Source organism: Saccopteryx leptura, chromosome 1 (assembly GCF_036850995.1).
Source record: "Saccopteryx leptura isolate mSacLep1 chromosome 1, mSacLep1_pri_phased_curated, whole genome shotgun sequence".
NCBI classification, from domain to species: Eukaryota; Metazoa; Chordata; class Mammalia; order Chiroptera; family Emballonuridae; genus Saccopteryx; species Saccopteryx leptura.
In genome coordinates, this window is record NC_089503.1 from 145,859,776 (window position 1) to 145,885,503 (window position 25,728).

Genomic DNA, 25,728 nt, shown 5'->3' on the forward strand with positions numbered 1-25,728 from the left:
GGAATATGTATTCTACTGTTGGTTGGCTGGAATGTTCTGCATATGTTAGGTCCATTTGCTCTATAGTGTTGTCCAAGTCTGTTTTCTTACTGATTCTCTGCCTGGATAATCTCTGTTGTTGAAAATGGGGTATTGAAGTCCCAAACTATTATTGTTTTGCTGTTTATTTCTCTTTTTAGTTCTGTTAATATTTGCTTTATGTATTTAGTTGCTCTAATGTTGGGTGCATAAATATTTACAATTATATCTTTTTAATAGGTTGACTTCTTTATCATAATATAATGAATCTTTTGTCTCTTAAGACTATTTTTAGTTTAAAATCTACTTTGTCTGATAGCTACCCCCACTTTCTTTTGGTTAATGTTTGCTTGAAATATCTTTATCCATGTCTTCATATTCAGTCTTTGTATATCTTTAAAGCTAAAGTGAGTCTCTTGTCTACAGCATATCACTGGATTTTATTTTATTTTATTATTTTATTTTCTCTGGCATTATCTTTGGTTGGAGAATTTAATCCATTTACATTTAAAGTAATTATTAAAAGGGACTAAGCAAAGAAAAACTCAGACAACAAACAGTATGGTGATTACAGTAGTGAAAGGGGCTGGGAAAGGTAGATGATAAAGCAATGATAAATGGTGATGGAAGAAGACTTGGGGTGGTGAACACACAAGGCAATATACAGATGATGTAGTATAGAATACCTGAAACCTATATATCTATTAACCAATATTACCCAAGTAAATCCAATTAAAAAATAAAAATAAATTAAAATAAAACAAAAAATAATTACTGATAGGTAGGGACTTACTATTTTCATTTTCGTAATTGTTTCCTATTTTATAGATCCTTTGTTCCTTTCTTCCTGTCTTGCTGTCTTCCCTTGTGAATTGATGGTTTTTTGTGGCGGTGTGCTCTCTTTTATCATAATATTTTGTGTATTTACTGCACATTTCTCCTTTATGGTTACCGTGAGGCTTACATAAAATATATTTATAACGTCCTGTTTTAAGCTTGATAAGAACTTCAGTGATATACAGAAACTTTATACTTCTCCCACCATCTCATTTTAGGTTGTTGATATAACAATTTACCTCTTTTTATTGTTTACCCAATAACAACATATTGCAGCTATATTAATTTTTAGTACATTTGTTTTTAACTTTTAAACTAGAAATGTGGCCCTGGCAGGGTAGGTCAGTTGGTTAGAGTATCATCCTGATATGCCAAGGTTGCAGGTCCAATCCCTGGTCAGGGCACATACAACAGTCAACCAATGAATGTATAAATATGTAATTTGTACAACAAATCAATATTTCTCTGTCTTTCTCACTCTTCCTCTCTCTCTTCCTTCCTCTTGCCTCTCCCTTCATCTCCTCTAAAATCAATCAATCAATAAAATTTAAAATTTACTTTAAAAATAAAAACAAATTAGAGTTGTAAGTGAATTACATACCACCATTACAATATTGGAGTATCTGTTTTGCTGTGTATTTACCATCACCAAGCTTTAAATATTTACATGTTTTTATGATATTAATTAGCATTCTTTTCTATCAGCTTGAAGAATGCTCTCTTATCATTTCTTGTAAGGCAGGTCAAGTGCTAATGAAATTACTTACCTTTTGTTTGTTCAAAAATGCTTCCCTTGGCCCTGGCCGGTTGGCTCAGTGGTAGAGCATCGGTCTGGCGTGCAGGAGTCCTGGGTTTTATTCCTGGCCAGGGCACACAGGAGAGGCGCCCATCTGCTTTGCCACCCCTCCCCCTCTCCTTCCTCTCTGTCTCTCTCTTCCCCTCCTGCAGCCAAGGCTCCATTGGAGCAAAGTTTGCCGGGGCACTGAGGATGGCTCTGTGGCCTCTGCCTCAGGCGCTAGAATGGCTCTGATCGCGGCAGAGCGACACCCCAAGATGGGCAGAGCATCGCCCCCTGGTGGGCGCACCTGGTGGATCCTGGTCGGGCGCATGCGGGAGTCTGTCTGACTGCCTCCCCGTTTCCAACTTTGGAAAAATACCAAAAAAAAAAAAAAAAAAAAAAAGCCTCCCCTTTATATCAGAATACAACTTTGCTGGGTATAATATTCTTGGTTGACAGGTTTTTTCTATTTTTCTTTTTCTTTTTCTTTTTTTTTTGTATTTTTCCGAAGCCAGAAACAGGGAGGCAGTCAGACAGACTCCTGCATGCGCCTGGGATCCACCCGGCACACCCACCAGGGGGCGATGCTCTGCCCATCCGGGGCGTTGCTCTGTTACGACCAGAGCCACTCTAGTGCCTGGGGCAGAGGCCACAGAGCCATCCTCAGTGCCCGGGCCAACTTTGCTCCAATGGAGCCTCGGCTGCGGGAGGGGAAGAGAGAGACAGAGCGGAAGGAGAGGGGGAGGGGTGGAGAAGCAGATGGGTGCTTCTCCTGTGTGCCCTGGCCGGGAATCGAACCCGGGACTCCTGCAGGCCAGGCTGACGCTCTACCACTGAGCCAACCGGCCAGGGCCAGTTGACAGGTTTTTTCTTTCACTATTTTGAACATATCATTCCACTTTCTCTTGGCCTGCAATGTTTCTATTGAAAAATCTGCTCATAGTCTTATAATGGGGGCCTCTTGTATGTGATGAGTTGCTTTTCTCTTGCTGATTTCAAAATTCTCTTTGTCTTTGATTTTTGACAATTTAATTATAATGTCTTAGTTTAGCCCTTTTAGGGTTTAAAATGTTTGGGATCCGTGGGGCCTCATGAATCTGGATGTTCATATCTCTTCCCAAGTTTGGAAAATTTTCAGCCATCTAACCCAACTCTTAACATTTACTAGCCAAGTGACTTTTAGCAAGTTAACATCACTTAAACTATTTCCTCGACTTACAGTGTGGTTTTGAATATTAAATGAGACAAAATAAGAAAGTACTTTGAAATTATTAAACACTGTATTTACCAGAAACCACTTGGCAATGATCAGTCAATATTCTTTTTTTTTTTTTAAGTGAGAGGAGGGGAGATAGTGAAACACACTCCAGCATGCACCCCAACCAGGATCCACCTGGCAACCCCTGTCTGGGGCCAATGTTCGAATCAACCAAGCTATCTTCAGTACCCAAGGCTGATGCTCAGACCAGCTGAGCTATACTCAGTGCCTGAGGCCAACACTTGAACCACTCGAGCCACTGGCTATGAGAGGGAAAGAGAAAGAGAAGGAGAAAAGGGAGAGGAGGAGAAGCAGATGATTGGTTCTCATATGTGCCCTGACCAGTGATCAAACCTAGGACGTCTGTACACAGGGCCAATGCTCTATCCACTGAGCCAACCACCAGGGCTCAGTCAACATTCTGAAACAGAATTTACAGTCATGTTATAATACTGAAGAAGACTATTAAAAGCGCATTTTTTTTCTTAAATCAATATCACTGAAATGAAAACTGCTGGAGTGAAGTTGACATATTCAACAATAGTCAATTGACTCTACCAGTGGGAAGATCTTAGTAAGGCTAATTAATGAATCTACAATGCCAAAAAAATCAGGGGCCTAATTTACATACTTTATATATTTGTATTTTAATTTGTGGGTTTATTTAGAAGGGTTTACTTTCAGTTTTATGAATAACTTAATATTGCCATTTGAAGAGAGATATACTAGTAACTATCATTTGCTACATAAGTTAATACAGTGGTACCTTGAGATACAAGCAGACCAACATGAATTTTTTAAGATATGAGCTGCGACTCAGTTTATATTTTTGTTTGAGATCCGAGCGAAATTCCGAGATACAAGTTGTGATTCGGGAAGCTGCCACTAGTTGGCACGTTGGCACACGGGTCCAATGTCGGCAGTTTGATATACGAGTTGACTGACTTACGAGCTTGGTTACAGAACGAATTAAATTCATATCTCAAGGTACCACTGTATGTGAATTTAAATCATATTTGGCCAATCAAGAACCATAATTGTCTAGTAAATTTTACTTATAATTTACTTAACATATTTAATTTATATAACAACTTATGTTTGTTCCCCCATATTTTGACTTTTTCCCAAGTTTCCATCACTAATAACAAGTGAGACTCCTTTTCCAGACTCTGTAAATTACAAAGTAAATGAACATTGCACTTACTAGCTTCTAACACATGTAGTCCATACCAAGGTAATACAAATTATGATGTGATTTTAACAGTATGTTCTAATGTTTTGGTTTTTATCAAAGACATTTTTATAATGATCAATGCTATTTTCTTATTAGTACAGTCTGCATTGTATTCCTCTCTCCTATTTTCTCGCCTTTCTAGTGCAGCTAGGACACAGCTGTTCATTAGAGTAAGAAACTAGTGAAAATGTCCAGGATCATATTTTTTAAGTTAATATAATAATTCTCAACTGGCTTTATAGTGGAACTACCTGGGAGTTGTTTAAAGCTGCCCATGTCCAGGTTTCTAGGCCCCACCCTAATAGTGAATCAGTGGGGCCATAGTGCATAGGCATCATTTTTTCCTCCAGGGAGTATAATGTGTAGCCAGGGTTGAGAATCAGTGGTTTAAGTAGCTTGACATACATGGAAAGTGAGATCAATTCTGATAGTTAAATCTCTTGTAGAAATCAACAGAGAATTGGTGTTTTGATGATGAAAATGATGTAATCAAAAGTTAAATATTTGAGAAGTGTTATTCCTATCAGTCTTATACTTTATTTAAAAATGAAAATCTTTGACTTAGATGCCATCTCACAAGCTTGGTCTTAAAAAAAAAAAAAAAATGAAAATCTTAAACTCTGAAAGGCAAAGTACAGTTTTCACACCTGAACTGAAGAAATAGACAGCAATCAAGAGAGCTGTTGAATTCTTGGTGATGCATGGAATAGATAGGAAAAGTAAAGTATACTAAAGAAGTCTACCCGAGAGTTCTGTTAAGGGTTAGTCACATGTTAATGGAGATAGCAGAATGAGAATAATGGGAGCATGGGTGCATCTGGAGTGAGGTACATCACAGCTTGAGTCCTGCCTTTGTCCATTACTATCTCTGTGACTTTGGACACATTACTTAACTTTTCTTGAGCCTGTTCCTTTCTGTAAAATGGAGATAATAGTCCCTACTCATGGAATTAAATGAAACTGTATATTTAAAGCACTTAGAATAATAACACACATAGAAGCACTTAATAAATTATATCAGGGTTGCTGTTATTACTAGGTACAGTCCAGACTTTGGAATCACACAGATTTGGTTTTGAATGCCCAATCTGCCACATACTGGCTAGGCAAGCTACTTCAACTCTCTGAACTTCAGTTAATATAAAATAGAGTTAATATCTACCTCATAGTGCTGTTGTGAATATTAAATGAGCTGAAATGTTTAGGAAGTACTTGGTTGTAGATTGGGTTGACTTTTGAAATTAAGTTTTCCTTATTATATCACCTGCTGACTTTGATACTAGACTTTTTTAATGTTTGAGTCACACGTCTAGTGACTTTCAGAGGTCCTTCTGAAAGGGCACTCTAAGAATACATTTATTTAAATTCTCCTTAGCACCTATGTTGCATTTTTCCTGTTAATTTCTCAACTCTTAGATGAAGATAAATTGTAATGCCAGAGGATTATAATTTTTACCTCTTAGCATAATTCTTGCAAGTGGTGAACTAGATCATTCACCCCAATAAATCAGTTAAGGATGATTTTAAAAACTTCTTTGTGCTTAGTATCATATAACATTAGAGGGTCTGCGTATTGTGGCCCCTGCCTTTTAATCTGATAGAGCTCATTTTCTCAAGTAGGTTGGGCTCAACAGTTGGATTTGCTCTTTTCATTTTTCTTTTTGATCTTTTAGCTATGATTATAGAATCTCTTAAAGGACTTTCTGTTTTCACTGATAGTTATAATTTAACAAGTCTGTTGACATTTTTATTTTTTGATATTAAAACACCTCATATTTTAAAAGTAATTAACTTCCTTTAGATTTTCCCTTTCATTTTTGAACTTTGGTTAAATTTTTCATAAAATTTTTACTAAATAACTTTAAAAGTATTCCATGCCCTTTTCAGGCCTTTGGATATCTGATTTTTTTTTCATTCTTATTTATTATAGCATCTTTTTGTAAAAAAAAAAAAAAAAAAAAAAAGAAGCATATGAGACATTTATGTTGGAAGATCTGATTCATAGTCAGCAAATGATTCAGCAAATTAAGCTATATTTGATTTGTCTGCTTGTTAAATAAAACTACTGTCCCCTTCTTACAACAAAGGGGTGTTGTAAAGATCTTCACAACATTTAGGATGTTTGAACATATTTACTCAGTGCTCTTGAAATATCTCATTTATATTAGGTTTTCACATTATATACATACTGTTTTTAATTTTACAACAGTGTAATATGATTTTTACTTTTCTCTTTTACCTCACTATAAAGGTGTCAAATACATGTTATTTCTTTAGTATACAAATTGTTTATTTATGACTAGTTTCCCAGTTTACAGAATTTGAAAGGCAGTATATTAGGAGCTTCGAGACTTGACTCTGGAGCCAGATTAGTTGGGTTTTTGAATTATGGGCCTGTCACTACCTGTGTAACGCCAAGCAAGTAACTTCTCTGCCTCAATTTACTTATCTATAAAATGTAGTTAGTATTAATATATCATATAATTCTGAGGAAAAAATTACTTAACATATATAAGTACTTAGGACACCGCCTGGTACTCAGAAAATATTAGCTATCACAATTAATTTCAAAATAATAGATGTGTTTAAGTCCCTAATATTTAAATATCAAAATTTTAATTGCTTCTCGGCCTTTTGGCTAAGATCAAGTGTATATATCAAAATTTTTGGTTATATTTTGGCTATGAAACATGACAGACTTTCCCCTAACAAACTGAAACTACATTTTAAATGCATATTAGACAGGAAGGTCCTTCTGCCCCTCCAGTGATTTCCTACATTGCAACCTGATGGGTTTGTTTAAAATCATTTTTATTATAAAAATATTATGCTTGTGAAAATTAACATAATATTGAACAGAAATAGATGAACCTCTTCTCCCCCATATCTACTTCCTAGAAGGAATAATTATTTATTTTTATTTGATCATATATATATTTTTTTTATAATTTTTTTTTTAATGGGGTGACATCAATAAATCAGGATACATATATTCAAAGATAACAAGTCCAGGTTATCTTGTCGTTCAATTATGTTGCATACCCACCACCCAAAGTCAGATTGTCCTCTGTCACCTTCTATCTTGTTTTCTTTGTGCCCCTCCCCACCCCCTTTCCCTCTCCCATTCCCCCCTCCCCCCCGTAACCACTACACTCTTATCAATGTCTCTTAGTTTCACTATTATGTCCCACCTACGTATGGAATAATACAGTTCCTGGTTTTTTCTGATTTACTTATTTCGCTTCGTATCATGTTATCAAGATCCCACCATTTTGCTGTAAATGTTCCGATGTCATCATATCTTAGGATCATATATTTTATCAGTTTATAACCTGTTTCACAATCTTTCTCTTAGCCTTAGATAAAGTCCAAACCTCCTAGCATGGCATATAAATTCTTCCTGGCACCTGCCTTCCTCTCACTTTCACTTTTTGATAATTCCTGTTAGATCCCAGGTAAAAAATCACTTTCTCAAGGAACTCCCTTCCTGACCTAACTGGGTTAATGTTCCCATAGCCTCTTATGCTATTCCTACGATAGTCCTCCTGCACTGAGGGAGTGTTCCTCTCTGGATGGTGTCTTACTAACTGGGAGGTGCTATTGTCATTTAGTGTGTTGGGCTGAAGGGTGCTAGATGTTCATCATTAAAAATTGTCTTAAGCACTGCATGACTTTTGAATGTTCCACTAGATCAGGGGTCGAGAACCTATGCTCACGAGCCAGATGTGGCTCTTTTGATGGCTGCATCTGGCTTGCAGACAAATCGTTAATAAAAAATATAATAACATCAAATATATAAAACGTTCTTATGTATTACAATCCATTCATTTCCTACCGCTCATGTTCATGGTTGCAGGTGGCTGGAGCCAATCACAGCTGTCCTCCGGACACCACCAAATTTTTATTGGATAATGCATAACGTACACAGGTCATTGTATGGCTCTCTCAGCCAAAAAGGTTCCCGACCCCTGCACTAGATGGTCACATGGGTAAAGAAATAAATGAAATTAAACCTGTTGTAGCTATAGTCAGAACCTAGAGTCTAACACAATTTTACATATGCACATGGAATTTTTTAGGATTTTTAATTAAATGTTGAGTTTTCCAGGAACAAAACTACTGTTAAATCAAAGGGAGATTCTACTTTGTTTAGAACTCCACCAAGAGTTGTTCACCATTATGGGAAATCACATCACTCATGGCAACATTTATCACATTCATAGTGATTCACCATACAGGTAAAAACATCTGACTTCTCAGTAAATATTTGTTTGAATTTAATTGAAATTAGAAAGAAAAAAAAAAGAAAGGCTATGAACCAGATGGGGGAAAGCACTTCTCTCTTTCCTGGCAGAATATATTTGCTTTCCTCTCTGTTCCTATTGCACTTCATTCACATACTTCTTTCATAGACAGCACACCTGTCTCTCTTACTAAATGATAACATAGTGGAGGCAAGGATGAAATTCTACAGACCTTTGAATCTTCAGTGCTCACTGAGGACATGGTAGTTGCTCAACTTAATATTTACTCAGTTGAATTCATTGCAGCTACATTAGTATTTATTCAACAACTTTTTATTGAGTCAGACTCTGCTAGGCAAAGAAGGCAAAAGGGCATTGTCCCTGCTTTCGAGGAACACATACATGATCTATTGCTAAAACAGACCTGGAAATAATTATAATACAATATGACAGTTTCTAAGATGGCCTAAGCTATAAACTATAGATCTGTAATGATTAAAACATTGTAGTCTTGTGGGGAGGTCCTGGAATAATGTCACAGAAGAGAAAGGGTATCCAGTATAAATATTGCATAGTGCCAACGAAGACCCATAATAAGTAGGTGGAAATTGAATAGATGAGCATAACTCTGAAGAGTAAGGAGTTTGCCTAATGGTCAAATTTAAAGAAGGCATTCCAGAACAGCAATTGCTATTCAAATGCTTATAGGTATAAAAGGTGCAGTTGGTATTGCTGCTTGAGCATAAAGTTGGAGGTTGAGTAGGTGGTAAGAAATTAAAACTGTCCCTGGAGGTGGTACACCCTCTTCCATGAATAGAATTTAGATTTTATTTTGCAGGTGGTCGAAACTATGAATTCAAGAAAACTACTGTACAGTATTTCAAATCCTACTGTATGCTAAGCAGGTACCTATAATCCTATTACAGAGTTAGTATATTCTCATTTTACAGTTGGGGAACTGAAGCTCAGGGAGATTAACTGTTTTGGTTTTTACCATTTCTAAGTTGGAAGAATTGGGACTTAAACTTAGGTGAGTTGAGTTCAGACCTGCCTGCTATGTGTATGTGTGTGTGTGTGTGTGTGAGTGTGACAGAGAGAGAGAGAGACGGAGAGAGGGACAGATAGAGACAGGCAGGAAAGGAGAGAGATGAGAAGCATCAATTCTTCGTTGCATCTCCTTAGTTGTTCATTGATTGCTTTCTCATACGTGACTTGATGGGGGGTGGGGAGGGCACATGGGACTACAGCAGAGCAAATGACCCCTTGCTCTAGCCAGCAACCTTGGCCTTCAAGCTAGCGACCTTTGGGCTCAAGCCAGCGACCATGGGGTCATGTCAATGATCCCATGCTCAAACTGGAGACCTCGGGGCCTCAAACCTGCGTCCTCTGCGTCCCAGTCTGACGCTCTATCCACTGTGCCACTGCCTAGTCAGGCCTGCCTGCTTTTTTAAACTATAGTTTACATTCCCTTCAGCAGGGAGGAAACTAGATATTTTTACTTTTATCAACCAGTCTGGTATCATTCTTGCCTCTAGGTAATTCAGCTTTATTATATAAATCTAAATGCTTAATAGTTTGGGACTCTTAAGTTTTAGTCTTCCGAGGGCCCAAAATGATATCTTACAGTAATTTACCTCTTGCAGGATACTTTATTCTGGTGCCATCTTCTACCCAGATAGTTCAAATAATTGTCTTGGCTTATTGAAATACCTTTTTTGGGTGTGTGAGGGTTGTCACCATTGAATGTTATGGACCAATCAGCATGACTTAGTATTCTAAAAGAGAAAAATTTGAAGTGCAACACCCCCTTTTGTCGAAACATTTAGCTCTGTCTTCAACATGGAAAAAGAATTATTTTAAGAAAATCCAATATTTATCTTGACATTCTACTTAATTAATATAGATATAGTTTGCTATTTAAATTACCTTTGCCTCATAATTTTGGTGTGCTTGGTTAACTTGAAGTACTTTAAACATTATATAACCCTATGATCTCTCTGGCTCTAAGATAAGATTTTTACTAATTTTAAAGGTTATTGGAATGTAGTAAGTTCTAGAGATAGAGGTGATGCTGGTTGAACAATAATGAAAATGTACTTAATGCCACTGAACTTAACAAATAGTTAAAATGCGAAATTTTATAATTAAGTATATTTTACCACAATAAAAAGATGTGGTATGGAAGTACAGAGTGGCCTGAGATCGCTTCTCAAGACATTACCATTCAGCCTGACCAAAGGTGGTTCAGAGGATAGATTGTCAAACTGGGACATTAAAGACCCAGGTTTGAAACCCCAAGGCCACTGGTTTGAGTGCAGGCTCACCAGTTTGAGCTTGGGATTATAGCCATGAACCCGTGGTCACTCGCTTGAGTCCAAGGTCGCGGGCTTGACTGGAGCCCCTTAATCAAGGGATGAATGAGAAGCAACCAACAAACAACTAATGCGACTCAACTAGGAGTTGATGCTTCTCATCTCTGTCCCTTCGGCCTGTTTGTCTCTATCTCAGAAAAAAAAAAAAAGACATTGCCAATCAAATATTCTTGAAAGCTTTTTGTTCCAAATGACTTGAATAAGGTGAGGGAATGATTTATCTCAGTTCTCCCTATCCCATCATCATAGTCTGATCAAGTTAAATGTTCTTAAATGAAAAGAATTCTATTTATTTGAGTGCAGGGATAAAGAAGGATACATAGTGAGATATGGTGGGGCAGTCATCCTTCGGATGGATGTGGTAAAGATACCTTTTGGACTTCACTAGTATTAACCTCTGGCTTCAGTTTCTTGTTCAAAAGGGAAACTAAAGGGTTACATAAGCTATCTAAATGTCACTTCCACAGGCATGATGTACATGTCAGCAGCTCCAACTCGTAACTGAGGCTCAGACTTTTAAGTTTCCCACCCACCACCATCCCAGTATCAGGAGAAATTAAGTTTTCACCCATTAGATTCACAAAAGAATGTGCTGATGGAGATGTGGAAAACATACTACAGTGTGTCCATAAAGTCATGGTGCACTTTTGACCGGTCACAGGAAAGTAACAAAAGATGATAGAAATGTGAAATCTGCACCAAATAAAAGGAAAATTCTCCCAGTTTCATACCTATTCAGTGCAGTTCGATGTGGGCTCACACACAGATTTTTTAGGGCTCCTTAGGTAACTATCCCGTATAGCCTCTACAGACTTGTCACTGACTGATGGCCTACCAGAACGGGGTTTCTCCACTAAACTGCCGGTTTCCTTCAACTGCTTATCCCACCGAGTAATGTTATTCCTATGTGGTGGCGCTTCGTTATAAACGCGGCAATATTCACGTTGCACTTTGGTCATGGATTCAAATTTAGTGAGCCACAGAACACACTGAACTTTCCTCTGTGCCCGTCCACATCTCGACTGGCATGGCCGTGGGCTGCTCCGCTGTATACACGGTGTTACGTCATCATCTGCGCATGCTTACATGCTGCCACTTCTACAGAAACTGGGAGGGTTTTCCTTTTATTTGGTGCAGATTTCACATTTCTATCATCTTTTGTTGCTTTCCTGTGACGGGTCAAAAGTGCACCGTGACTTTGCGGACACTGTATTAGTGAGTGTGAATTGCGTTAACTTTTTGGAAAGTAATCTGGTAATAACTGTTTGAAATTTTTGTGTACACATACTTTTGGCCTATTAATCCCATCGGTTTGCCACCACTGTGTTGGGACATTAGTACTAAAATGCTTTTTGCTGTATTGTCCATCGTGGCAAAAATGTAGATGCTACCTGGAAGCCAATCATGAAATGGTTGAACAAATTATGTTCTATCAATTCTAAAGAGCAATGAGATCTACTAAAATGTGAGTTACATCTGTATGTATTGGCTTCGAATGATGGCCTTGCTATATTATGTGTTAAAAATATATAATTAATAGTGTAGGATGTAGTATGATTGTTAAAAAAAACTGCAACTATGTGTATGTTTGAAAATAGAGAAAAGTATGAAAGTATTTTAAAAGTTTCTGAAGTAAAGAAAAGAGGAAAGGGGAGAGCTCTATGATGATAGAAATTACAGAGATTACTTTGGGTGGGTTGATAACAGTATGGGTAAAAGAGAAACCTCTATATCTTGATGTGGGCATTGGTTACACAGGTGTGTTCACTTTATGAAAATCTATATAGTCCTATGCTTATGTGTATGCCAATTAAATGTTTATTAAAATTATGGCACAGCAATACAATGGAATACTATTGTTTTTTAAAATACTTTAAATAAATATTTAATATATAAATTTGGGCAAGAAACAGGACAGTCCCATTATTATAAAATATAATGTACATATAAACACAAAATGAAGACTGTAATAAAAACACTAGACTATTATTCATAGATGTTATGTCCAGAGTATTGTTTTTTGGGGGGCCTTTTGTTTAGTTTTGTTTTAAATAAGGAGTTTTTTGGTATTGAGTCATTTACGAAGTTTGTAAAAGGTGGTGAGCAAAACTGGATTACAGGATATTTGGTAGAAAATAAGGGTGAAGTAGGAGAGAGGAAAAGGTTAAAAGAATAGAAAAATAATGCTAATGAAAGAGGTGCAGTAAGGTCAGGAAATTTTTTTTAACCCCTAAGAGGAAAGTACTGGTACTAGGAAGGGACTAATTTAAGCTGTCAAACCATCAGGTATAGTAGTAAGGCCATATGAAAAATCTTCCTCAGAAGACTCAGTTTGTTTTTTACATATAATTCATGCTTTATACTTGTCTTATTTTGGCTTAAGCATTTAGTTTTTAATGAACTTGTCATTGATATAATACAATAGTTTTAATTGATAGCAGATGCAACTTTTAGTAGCTTAAGTATGTTCTCCTAATTTTTACTAATTATGGTAATTTGCTCAGATCTTTTTGTCCCATAGCTGCCACATGGGGCAAATAATACCTCCCCAGGATGGAATGAGAATCAAATAAGAAAATGTACATGAAAATGCTTCAATAAAATTAACACTATCGTAAATTTCAGTATTTTTCTTGTTTTTCCTTCAGCCCAAAACCCTTAGTTGTAAAAAAGAGGTTAAAATGGAATTTATTTCACTTGATAAGGGTTCAAAAGTTGAAGTTTAGGAAAGAATTTTTAAAATCAAGTTCTGCAAATTAAAGGCGAAACTCGGCGTCTCGCAAACTGGGTTGATTGCAATGCATTTTAAATATTTTAGACTAAATATTAGTATTTAGTATTTCATATCAAATTGAAATGTAAAAATTTTTATTTCTTATTAAGTATTGTTGCTGACAGGAGAATTATCAATTTATTTCCCTATTTCAACCATCCTTCATTTTCCACCATATAGACAGGCGTTTTTTCTTTTCCTATTTCAATCCTTTTTTACCGTGTTAACTTAAAATGGCTAATAACCAAAATTAGATCTTTTCAGGTGTTTTTCAGGGTTTTTTGATAACTATTTGACTTTTAATTAGCCCTTAAATCAGTAATAATCTGAACGGAACTCGAGTTGGATTGGGTTGGAAGAAACTGCGTGGCATTAGGACCCAGGGGGCTCCCGTGAGCGGATCTAGGGGCCAGATTGCAAATTCGCGGTGACTCAGTCTGGTCGGCTCCTTGCGCTCGGCGGCCGCGGCGGCAAGAGCAGCAGACATTGGCGGCCGACCCACCAGGATCAGTTCCCCAGGGTTTCGCGGTCCGAGACTTCCTTCGGGGCGCCCAGATAGGTTCCGAGGTGTCTAAGGAGCGCAGGGGTTGTGCGGGCGGGGAGAAAGGGGTTGCTCGGCGCGGGAAGCCCTCGGGCCTGTGCATGGGGAGTAACATTTGCTCCGTCTCTTCCTGTGTCTGGCTTTATTTGCAGCAAACCAAAATGGAGTATGAGTGGAAACCTGACGAGCAAGGGCTTCAGCAAATCCTGCAGCTGCTGAAGGAATCCCAGTCCCCAGACACCACCATCCAGAGAACCGTGCAACAAGTATCCTTTCCGAGGCCTCGCCGCCGCCGCCCCGCGCAGGCCCGCTCCCGGCGGCGGGGTGGCTCCTGCCGCCCCTCCCCCTCCCCCACTCTCCGGATCCCTCCGCCCTCCGTCCGCCTGCCGATAGAGGCCCGTCCGCCACCGCCGCTGCTCTTGCCGAGCCTCGCGCACGCGGCCCTTGTGGTCGGGTCTCGGCGCCGCCGCGGCCGCGGGCTTGCGCCCCGCGCGAAGCAGGGGTTCCGTGCCGCCGCCCACGGTCGCGACTTGTGCGCGGGGTGGGCCGCCACGTCCCTGCCCGCCCACTGCTGACCTACCGAGTGTGTGGGGAGTGGCGCGGGAGGGATGGCCCGTTTGCCGGTGCGTACCCCTGGTGCCCCGGCCCACACAATGCGCTGGGTGCGGTGGGGCCTGCGGGATGAGCGATAGGCCAGGTGGAGAGCGCTGTGTGAGCGGCGGGATTTGAACTGCCGCGGGCTTGGGCCTGGGGTTACTTCCAGGTCCTTGCCCAAAACGGGCTGGAGACCTAGAAGGGGGGGCTTCAGACCTACCCTTGGGCTGTTCATGCTAACACCTGTTGCAGGCCCCTTGGCTCCTAAAGAAATTGTCTTTTTAAATCGTTGCCTCAAGGCTGTCTGTTCAATTATCCACGTTTTTACGGAGTTTTGCTGGTGTAGCGGTCCTGTTGCTGCAGTTTTAGAGACAAAGGTTAAGAGAAGCAAAGCCTGCTAATTGTGCTTTCTATAGTACCCTAAACTGTGGATAACGGGAGAATTCTTATTTGGAGCCAATAAAGGAAACATTCACTCACCTGATCATAAGTAACCTTTTTATCCCTGTTATTTTAAAACCAAACAAGTTAATTCTCAAAAGTCTGCTATTTTTGCAGAAAAAGGCTCTCGATTTTTATGGTTAATCAGCATAATTACTTAATACGGAATTTGGTGAGTAAACTCGCAGTGTAGTTTGGGTTTATTTAAATTTAAAACACTATAAAAGTGAAGTCGTATATATGTATGTACACACATATATTCATGCATATGTACACACACTTATATGAAAGGAAAGGACCGGTAAGTAAGAAGTTTGGAAGAAGTACTGCATTGCTGTAACTTAAAATTTTCAGTAAATACTTAGCTAGTCTTGGTCAATATGCTGCTTGTTTGAAAATGGAGGTCTGCTTGAATTCTTCTTTTTAAATCAGGTCCTTTGAATACTGTTAATACCAACGGAAGAATAGTAGTTTTAGGGTATATTGGGGCCTGTATCCTAAACCCTATTATCTCTGTCTTAATTTGTGTTTTCATAGCTTTGGAAATGATAGAAGTTGATATTTAATGAATTGAATGGATTGTGTTGACAATTATTTTCTTAAGTTAGCCAAGCCCAAAATCACATTGGAATTTCTGATAATAGTGCTGAATATCATAATTTCTTGTTTTAGTTCATATTTATTAACTACCTTAGGTATACCTGGTACTGTGCTTGGGCTAACAACGAATTTAAAGTTTATTCTATGCTTCTGGATCTTGCATGCCCTCTAGGAGGAACAAGTTAAATTTCAGTATATAGAGGCGATTGGTTTTTTAAATCCACACTACTTTATATTTTCAAAGTACCTAATGATGACCTTGTTCTTTTGTGTCTCTTTAGGAAAGAATGTACTCTAGTGTTTTTGTATAGGCTTAAGCACTTTTTGAAAAGTCATTATAGGCCCTGGCCGGTTGGCTCAGTGGTAGAGCATCGGCCTGGTGTGCAGAAGTCCCGGGTTCGATTCCTGGCCAGGGCACACAGGAGAAGCGCCCATCTGCTTCTCCACCCCTCCCTCTCTCCTTCCTTTCTGTCTCTCTTCCCCTCCCGCAGCCTAGGCTCCATTGGAGCAAAGATGGCCCGGGCGCTGGGGATGATGGCTTCTTGGCCTCTGCCCCAGGCGCTAGAGTGGCTCTGGTCGCGACAGAGCGACGCCCCTGAGGGGCAGAGCATCGCCCCCTGGTGGGCAAAGCATCGCCCCCTGGTGGGCGTGCTGGGTGGATCCCAGTCGGCGCATGCGGGAGTCTGTCTGACTGTCTCTCCCCATTTCCAGCTTCAGAAAAATACAAGAAAAAAAAAAAAAGAAAAGTCATTATAATAATAGTATGGATAGATAGCACCAGTTGTAAGAATGTAAACCTTTTTAGGAGATATTTATGAAAAATTTATTAGCCTATCAGCATGCTGTTGGTCTTGGCCATTCACTAAAAAAAGAAATCACTGGGGCCCTGGCCGGTTGGCTCAGCGGTAGAGCGTCAGCCTGGCATGCGGGGGACCCGGGTTAGATTTCTGGCTAGGGCACATAGGAGAAGCGCCCGTTTGCTTCTCCACCCCCCCCCCCCTCCTTCCTCTCTGTCTCTCTCTTCCCCTCCCGCAGCCAAGGCTCCATTGGAGCAAAGATGGCCCGGGCGCTGGGGATGGCTCCTTGGCCTCTGCCCCAGGCGTGGCGCTAGAGTGGCTCTGGTCGTGGCAGAGCGACGCCCCGGAGGGGCAGAGCATCGCCCCCTGGTGGGCGTGCCGGGTGGATCCCGGTCGGCGCATGCGGGAGTCTGTCTGACTGTCTCTCCCCGTTTCCAGCTTCAGAAAAATACAAAAAAAAAAAAAGAAATCCCTGGGTTTATCTTGGCTTGGAATTTTTCTAGATCGTGATTTTGCTCATTAATTTACATTCTCACCACTTAATATTGAGGGTATTCTAATATGTAGTAAATAGAAAATACAGTTTATGTCATGGATTTAATTTTTAAAAAAGTTAGGTCTATTGAGTAAAAACATTTGAATACTTGTCTATTAAAACACAATTAGTGGTGTTATTACGAAGGTTAAGAAGGTGTGAAGAAAGGTAAATCAGTATTATGTCACTGTTGCCTGCCAGTAGAATAAAATACCTGCAAATTTGTGACACTAGAAATGCTAGATTTGGGGGGGGGGGGGGGGGATGTGTGTAAAGAATTGTAAAACTATTGCAGTGTAGTAATACATAATCCTGACTTTATTTTATGTAATAAAATCGGATATGTAGACTTGTGCATAAATGACATTTTATCTTAATAATGTTTGAACCCTAAAGAACAAATGAGTAATAAAAGCATTTTTAAGGTAAAAATCTTTCTAGTTAGGGTTTTTAAAGTTCATATCAAAGAACAACTGTTTTGAAAAATATTTTTGCTATTTTGAGAATGCTGAAGTTGGAACTTGGCTTACTTGTGTTATATTGGGTATAATTGATATAAAATATTAAGTGTACTATTTCAGCCAAAAAGTACCTAAGAGGTTTACCACAACCACTAGTGTGTTCTTGGAATAGCATATTGATGGTTTTAATAAAATAACTTGACAAAAAAAAATGTAAGGTACTACAAAAAAGAATTCTTGGTTTTACATTTAAAATGCTTAATTTTTTTCCTTAGATTACACTGAGACATTTCCTTAACTACTGTTTGTTCTAGAAACTGGAACAACTCAATCAATATCCAGATTTTAACAACTACCTGATTTTTGTTCTGACAAAATTAAAATCTGAAGGTAAGCTGGGTCTAGGTTAATAACACTAAATGTGTCTTTACGGTCTGTTAAAATATACTGGGCATTATTCATTACAGAGGATTTTATTTTGTAGTAACCACTTATTTTACAGGTGTAGAATGAGCAGAGAGACATGAGTTACTACCACTCTAAGCATTTAGATGCTTACTATTAAGCATGCAGTTGTTAATTGAGTGTTTTTATAGTAAATTCCCTTATTCTTTGCAAATGAAAAGAGTAGTGCAAAGTCTACTTTGGGGTTTTGCTTCAGTCTTTGTACAAGAATGTCAAAGATTTATTCCTTTCAATACACAAATTGAATACAGGATTTACTAATGAACTGAAGTTCTGTTCATAGACAATTGAGAAAGTTCATGTAATCAAAACCGAAAATCACTTAGAATCCCATCACCAGGAGATGGTAATTGTTGATTTCTTGATTAAATGATTCTACCTTCTTATGGCTATTCACTTTAACTGTTCTACAAGTTTTAAATTTAAATTAGGTACTTTGACAACTTAAAGCCTGAAAACTTGTATGATTTTTAAATGACAGTCATTTGGCTTCTTTCTGATTCTAATACCCTTCCTTCTCAGGCAGTTTATAGGCTCAGGGGCAATAATAGAGTGAACAAAATAAGAATATCTGCTCTCATGGAGTTTACATTGTAGTGAGAGGTATTCATAGAGTTCTTTGAGTTTTGAGTATTCCCTTCTTGGAACATTGTCAGACACAGAGGCACTCAGATATTTATTGAGCAATTCACTGGCCTGTAAATGAAAGTACTATAACATCCTAGTCAGTGATTAGTGTTTCACAAGCCATAGTGTGGTTAGTAAAAACATTGCACTTGGAGTTAGGAAGTAAGTCTCAGACTCTGACACTCGTTTCACCTCTCTTTTATCAGCTATAAAATGCTTGTGTTAGACTAGCAGACCATCTGTAAGGTTTGAGCTCCAAGTCCTAGTTGGTGAATGGCCTTAATTTGTAGTAAAATATTACTAATATTGTATTCAGATTTTGATAATCCATACACAGAGTGACTTATTTTGAGTTATTTTCAAATAATTCTCTAGTTAATTGTAGGGGTTTTAATTTTATAATTGAGGGGTGTAATAGAAACTAGAATTTTCTAAATTCTAGGTTTTAAGAAACTAGAAATTCTATCAGCATATCTTTAATTTCAGCAATTAATGTTCTTAGTTTGACAAGGGTATTTTTATGATACATTTGTTTATTATGGAAAGTTTATTTTCCCTACCTACTACAGTAGTTATTTAATAAATTAATTTTTCTAAACTGTAATTAATTTACTTGAAAATTTTAAACTTACATCATCAAGCTGTTTATTCTGTCATGCCTCATCCTAAATTCCAATTACTAAGATGGTTAATATGTTACAATCTTTCTTGGGATGTAAAGGTACATTAGCAGTATTTGAAAAAGTAGACACAGTTATTCAGATAGCAAGAGAAGGTGGTATAACTGCCTTCAAAAAGACCTATTATGACCTATTATATAGTTACAAAATGACAAAACAGTTGGAAAGGATTTTATTCAGGTTTTCCTGACACAGACTAAAATATATTTCTTCTATTCATTAGTCACCATTCTCAAAGGACATAGTAGGAGCTTTGTGTTTGTATAATACTTGATATTTCTTTTTGTGTTTGCTCATTTATTAGGGTCAAGTTTCTCTTATCTAGTTTTTCTATTAGAAAGTTGTGACCATCCATATTAGAGAGGAAACATAAGTAACTTCTTGAAAATGAAAATGCTTATTAAGGAATCTTTTCAGCATTCCTTATGTGTATTTGTTTACACTGACTCATGGAGTAAAATTTTAAATCTGGAGGAGACCTCAGAAATGAGTTTATCTAATTTTCTCACTTTACAGATGAGCAGATTGAGGCCCAGGAAGTAAAATCTTAATTTTTTAAAAAAGAAAAGGTTAGTTGATGGCTGTGTTAAATGGAGTTAGGACAGAGGATTTTAATTAAAATATATTTTATTTTAAATTATTTCACTTTGTATTGTTATTTATTGAAACTCCTCATCTTGTAATCTTGATTGTAAAAGCAATATGGTATATAGTGTATTTATTGTAAACAAATACATGGCATTTAAAATAAAATTACATGACTGAATTAATTAGCTAACTTAAGACAAAAGAATTATTGTTTGAGGAAGTTAAATATCTGGCTATTTTATGGCAATTTTAAACTTTGAAGAGAAGTTCGAAGTGTTTATGTTTCAATTTAATCTACTCATTGGAATGGGTTGTGATTGAAACTGGAAAGACGTTTTTAAATGGTGATATAAAACCTCTTTGGCTGTATGCTGTGATGGTTTAAATGGGGTTTATGTGCAGAGAGAACCTTTGCTGTCTTTTTGGCCCTCTGTGTCTTACCCTTGAAGATTTCAGTGCCAATCAGACTTTAGGAGCATACTACTAATTAGAACAAGCTCGGGTATTTTATTTTTTAATAAAATTTGTGAAATAGTAGTGATGTAATAGCATGTTCTGTTCAGTACACCAGCTCTTCGTGTCTTCTAGCCCTTTGAGGAGGGTGAAACTAGACAGTGCATCAAGTGTGAGCTCTGGAGCCAGACTCCTGAGGTTGATATGTTTGTTGCTTTTCTCACTTAGTAGCTTTGTGGAACTCTGACAAAGATCTCAATTTCTTCATTTGTGCAGTGGGAATAATTTCTGTCTCTTGAGGTTGTGAGGGTTAAATGTGAACTTCTATACTTGGAAAGTACTCAGCAGTGTTTATTGCCTGATAAACGTTCAGAAGATGTTAACTATTGTTAATGTTGTTGATGGTGATGCCAGTTGGTAATGCACCAGTTATATTCTACAGGTATTAAATGGCTTCTTGAAAATTTGTTAATACCATCTTTGGATTACATTTTTTAAAAGTAAATTCTGTTTTTAATATACTTAAGGAAATTTTTTTTTTTTTTTTTTTGGTATTTTTCTGAAGTTGGAAACGGGGATGCAGTCAGATTCCAGCATGCGCCCAGCCGGGATCCACCTGGCATGCCCACCAGGAGGCGATGCTCCGCCCATCTGGGGCGCGGCTCTGTTGCCCAGAGCCATTCTAGTGCCTGAGGCAGAGGCCATAGAGCCATCCTCAACGCCCCGGCCAACTTCGCTCCAGTGGAGCCTTGGCTGTAGGAGGGGAAGAGAGAGACAGGGTGGAGAAGCAGATGGGCGCCTCTCCTGTGTGCCCTGACCGGGAATCAAACCCGGGACCCCTGCACGCCAGGCCGATGCTCTACCACTGAGCCAACCAGCCAGGGCCATTCAGGAAATGTTAAACTTGTTTTACCCTTTTTTTTTTTTTTAGCTCAGAGGCAAGTGAAAAACATGGTATAAATGAACAGCAATTGTTTGTATGTGAAGGTGATCCCATATTTTTTTATCCACTTAATTTTTTAATGGGATAGTATTAGTGACTAATATTTTCAGATCTATAATTTGATGTTTATATCAGGTTTCAATAAAGCTTGAGTTCAGTGGCCATATATAAACTAAATTAACTCTTCAGCTAAATCAGTGGTTCTCAACCCAGTGCAATTTCTCCCTCTCCCCCCACTTCTTCCCCCTAGAATTTGACATGATCTGGAAACATTTTTGGTTGTCAGAACTTGGAGAGGTGAAACTGGCATCAATGGCCAGTGGTACTACTAACCATCTTACAGTGCATAAGACAGCAACCCCACAACAAAGACTTATCTGTCTCAAAATGTCAAGAGTGCCAAGGTTTAGATACCCTGAACTATAAATCATGGAGCTAATCTTTTGAAATCATTTATAATATTTTTTCCCTTGGTTATAGCAAAATTACTGGAATGTTACAATCACCTTTTGAATATAAGTATTTTTAAAGTTGCTGTTCTTGATATTTTTTAAAATGAAAACTACTTTGAAACTCACTACTATTGTTATTTTACTTCAGATGAACCCACAAGATCATTGAGTGGTCTCATTTTGAAGAATAATGTGAAAGCACATTTTCAGAACTTCCCAAATGGTGTAACAGACTTTATTAAAAGTGAATGTTTAAACAATATTGGTGACGCCTCTCCTCTGATTAGAGCCACTGTAGGTAAGTTATATTGTTAAAATTTTGCTTATCCTTTTTTGTAACTGTTGTTTTTTGACAAGACAGATCATTTTCATAGCAATTTTTGTCATACATTTCTAGCTGAATTGTGATGGGGGAAATTTTTTATTGCCAGTCTTAAATGCTTTTGATAGAATATTTACGATTATAACAACAGCTCTTTTATTCAGTGAGACAAGAGTTCCTGAGATAGTTGCTTAAAGTTGGTTAAAATGGGACACTAGCAAGTGATAATTAATTTAAGACCACTACTTTTTTTTTAGTTTCTTATTATCTGTCTTCCTATGGTAATACATGAGTTATATAATTTTCAGTTTCACTTTCTTTTACATGAAAAGAAAAACTGAGTAAAACAACCAAAGTACAGGACCTTAGGGTTTTTACTGTTTATCTCGTTTTTAACTTTTGACTTGTCTACGTCTAATTATAGCAGGTCCTCAATAATGTCATTTTGTTCATTGTTGTTTTGTTATAACATTGATGAGATGCCATAGGACTCTTAACTCTTGTTTATAGAATTAGCCAATGGTAAAATTGGTTTTTAAAATTGGTTTTGTTACATCATTTTGCTTGAAGTCATAGAACCTATCAATGACGTAAAGTGAGGACTTACTACTATATAGCAATTTTTGAGCCTTCAGTGTTCAGCTTATTTTCAATGAAAGAATGACTATCATCTTATGTGATATTGAGTTAAAATGCTTGCCTGACCTGTGGTGGTGCAGTGGGTAAAGCATTGACCTGGAACGCTGAGGTTGGCAGTTTGAAACCCTGGGCTTGCCTGGTCAAGACACATATGGGAGTTGATGTTTCCTGCTCCTCTCTCTCTCTCTCTCTCTCTCTCTCTTTCTTTCTCTTTCTCTCTCTCCCACCTCTACCTCTTCCCCCCATCTGAAATGAATAATTTTTTAAAAATATAAAAAGATAATAAAGAAGAATGGTGACATTAAAATGCCTGACCTGTGGTGGCACAGTGGATAAAGCCTCAACCTGAAATACTGAGGTTGCTAGTTCAAAACCTTGAGCTTGCCTGGTCAAGTTGCATATGGGAGTTGATGCTTCCTGCTTGTCTCCCTCCTATCTCTCTCTTTCTCTTTCTCTCTCTCTTTTCTCTCTCCCTCTCTAAAATGAACAATTTTTTAATGCTTAACTATAATAACTAGTATAAATAGGTTTGAAAGTAAGCACATATTACTGTTGGTAAGCACACGTATCACCTGGCGGAAGCAGAAATGGATCAGTGTACACTAGAGAAGTATACTAATGGGCAATAATAGTTCAGTATGCCCTGGGGCTTAAGCAGCCCAATTTACAAGGATCTGAAAAGTGTTCGTTAATCTGGCAGATTGGCTAAAAGGGTGTCAGTTAACCTTCAAAAAGAGTCAATTGTTTTTATTAAAAAATCTTTTTGTAGATTTTGTCTCATGGTGGGTACATCTTTTAAAAAACAGAGGCTCTGTGATGTATTAAACACTGCCATTATTAATACTGATTCTAAGTGGGATGGGTAGAGGACTTTGTAATTTGAGAAAAGGGGCTCCCTAAGTTATTCTGATTGACCGTCTCGTACCCTCCTGATTATCTACCAACTCTGGACACTGGTAAAAAGAATGGTAAGTTTATGACGGTCTTTTTTTTTTTTTTTTTTTTTTTCTTTCATTTTTCTGAAGCTGGAAACAGGGAGAGACAGTCAGACAGACTCCCGCATGCGCCCGACCGGGATCCACCCGGCACGCCCACCAGGGGCGATGCTCTGCCCATCCTGGGCGTCGCCATGTTGCGACCAGAGCCACTCTAGCGCCTGAGGCAGAGGCCACAGAGCCATCCCCAGCGCCCGGGCCATCTTTGCTCCAATGGAGCCTTGGCTGCGGAAGGGGAAGAGAGAGACAGAGAGGAAAGCGCGGCGGAGGGGTGGAGAAGCAAATGGGCGCTTCTCCTGTGTGCCCTGGCCGGGAATCGAACCCGGGTCCTCCGCACGCCAGGCCAACGCTCTACCGCTGAGCCAACCGGCCAGGGCTATGACGGTCTTTTTTAAATGTTTTAACAGGGAAATCTTGCCAAGATAGAATCAACATTTCAATGACTTTGTGATAACTTATTAGACAAATGTAAAATTATTTCTCCTGTTAAAGAATATATAGTTGGTTTGTAATTATTTCAGTGAACATCCTTTTATGTGTGTTTATACACTTGTGGGAAATTTTCCAAAGAATCAAGTCAAAGAAGTGGTATTCCTGGGTCCAAGTGTGTTGTTTAAACACTCAAAATTTTAATAGGTGTTGCCAAACACACCAGTTTTTACTCCTATCATTTTGTATACAGGAAATAACTTTTCACTCTTTGCATCTGTAGTATATAAGGCATTAGAAGACTTTTCAGGAGTGGATGTGATTGTATGGAGCCAGATAAATTGGAATTTGTCAACATTCTTTAATGCTCTCCTAGCAGAAATAACATGTCAGTGGTCTGTTAGTACTAGGGTTATTTTTATTTTTCATTATTGCTTGGGTTTTTTTAGGCAGGTCCAGAGCTTTTTCTTTCTCTCAATTCTTTAATATTTTAACTTTGGGAAAGAATAACTGGCTAGAAGGAACAGATCTTTTAGTCTTGCTACTTTTTTAATCTTACTGGAAATCTGTCTCATTGTAAGGGTTAAATCTTAAAAAGGCTATTTTTATATTAACCCTTACCATATAATTTAATTTTTCCAGCAAGTTGTAAATACTAACACAACTTTATTCTGCATTTTTTAGCTCTTTACCATTGGGAACAACCTTCTCAGGACTAACTGGAAAAATCAAAGAGAATTTATACACACAGTGGGATTTGCTTTTAGTAATAATCATTAGGTATTTACTATATGCCAAGCATTTTGTGTGCATATCTCACTGAATTCTCAAAATAACTAAGCACCTTTTTTCTTTTTACAGATTAGTAGTTTGAAACATAACTTAGGGTAGATATAATTTGTCTATCACATGTACAAGAGTGTGGTGGTTACCAGGGGTGGGGGGAGGGAGGACATGGGAGGGAGGGAGGGAGAGAGTTAGGGGGAGGGGGAGGGGCACAGAGAACTAGATAGAGGGAGGCGGAGGACAATCTGACTTTGGGCGAGGGGTATGCAACATAATTTAATGACAAAATAACCTAGACGTGTTTTCTTTGAATATATGTACCCTGATTTATTAATGTCATCCCATTATCATTAATAAAAATTTATTTTAAAAAAAAATTTGTCTATCAGAGTTTATATTCTAAAGGATCTATAATTGCCAATTATATTGCTTTATGTTACTGATGTTTACTAAGGCAGGGAAAAGTATTAACACAAAATTTTCATGTTATTGCTGCATTTGTATTAACATAAAACTTTGTTACATATTTGTGTAACTATCACGACTAAACTGCATACACACAGTTGGAAGAATCTATCCATCCAGTCAGAGTGGCATAATCAATCAGCATGTGCCACTCAGTCTCCAAGATCACCTTGCCAGTGATTCATCCTTGATCCAGTAAGTGGGAAACTTTGTAGGAGCATGGCCACACTAGAAGGATTGTTGCAAACAAGAGTGAGCATGTAGGATCATTCTCCATTGGTGGCTTATCTACTTTCTGTCTCCATATGTTCATAGATCCCTTCATGGCTGTCATCCTAGGTTAAGTCAGGGATCTGGTGTTAGCTTCTTGATGTATTTTTATTTGAACATAACAGGCCCCA

At 38.1% G+C, this 25,728-nt stretch overlaps 1 protein-coding gene across 2 annotated transcripts in view; it reads left to right on the forward strand.

The window, feature by feature from the left end:
- The window catches only part of TNPO1 (transportin 1), a 103,590-nt gene that overhangs the window by 26,664 nt on the left and 51,198 nt on the right, over window positions 1-25,728 (forward strand). The window contains exons 1-4 of one of the 2 annotated variants that reach the window (XM_066376991.1): window positions 13,961-14,081; window positions 14,208-14,321; window positions 17,798-17,873; window positions 21,840-21,989. In XM_066376991.1, coding sequence (XP_066233088.1) covers window positions 14,217-14,321; window positions 17,798-17,873; window positions 21,840-21,989 — 331 coding nt within the window. In that variant the 5' untranslated portion in view covers window positions 13,961-14,081; window positions 14,208-14,216. Of the gene's footprint in view, window positions 1-13,960; window positions 14,082-14,207; window positions 14,322-17,797; window positions 17,874-21,839; window positions 21,990-25,728 lie in introns of those variants that run through there. The other variant, XM_066376980.1, reaches the window with a different exon arrangement.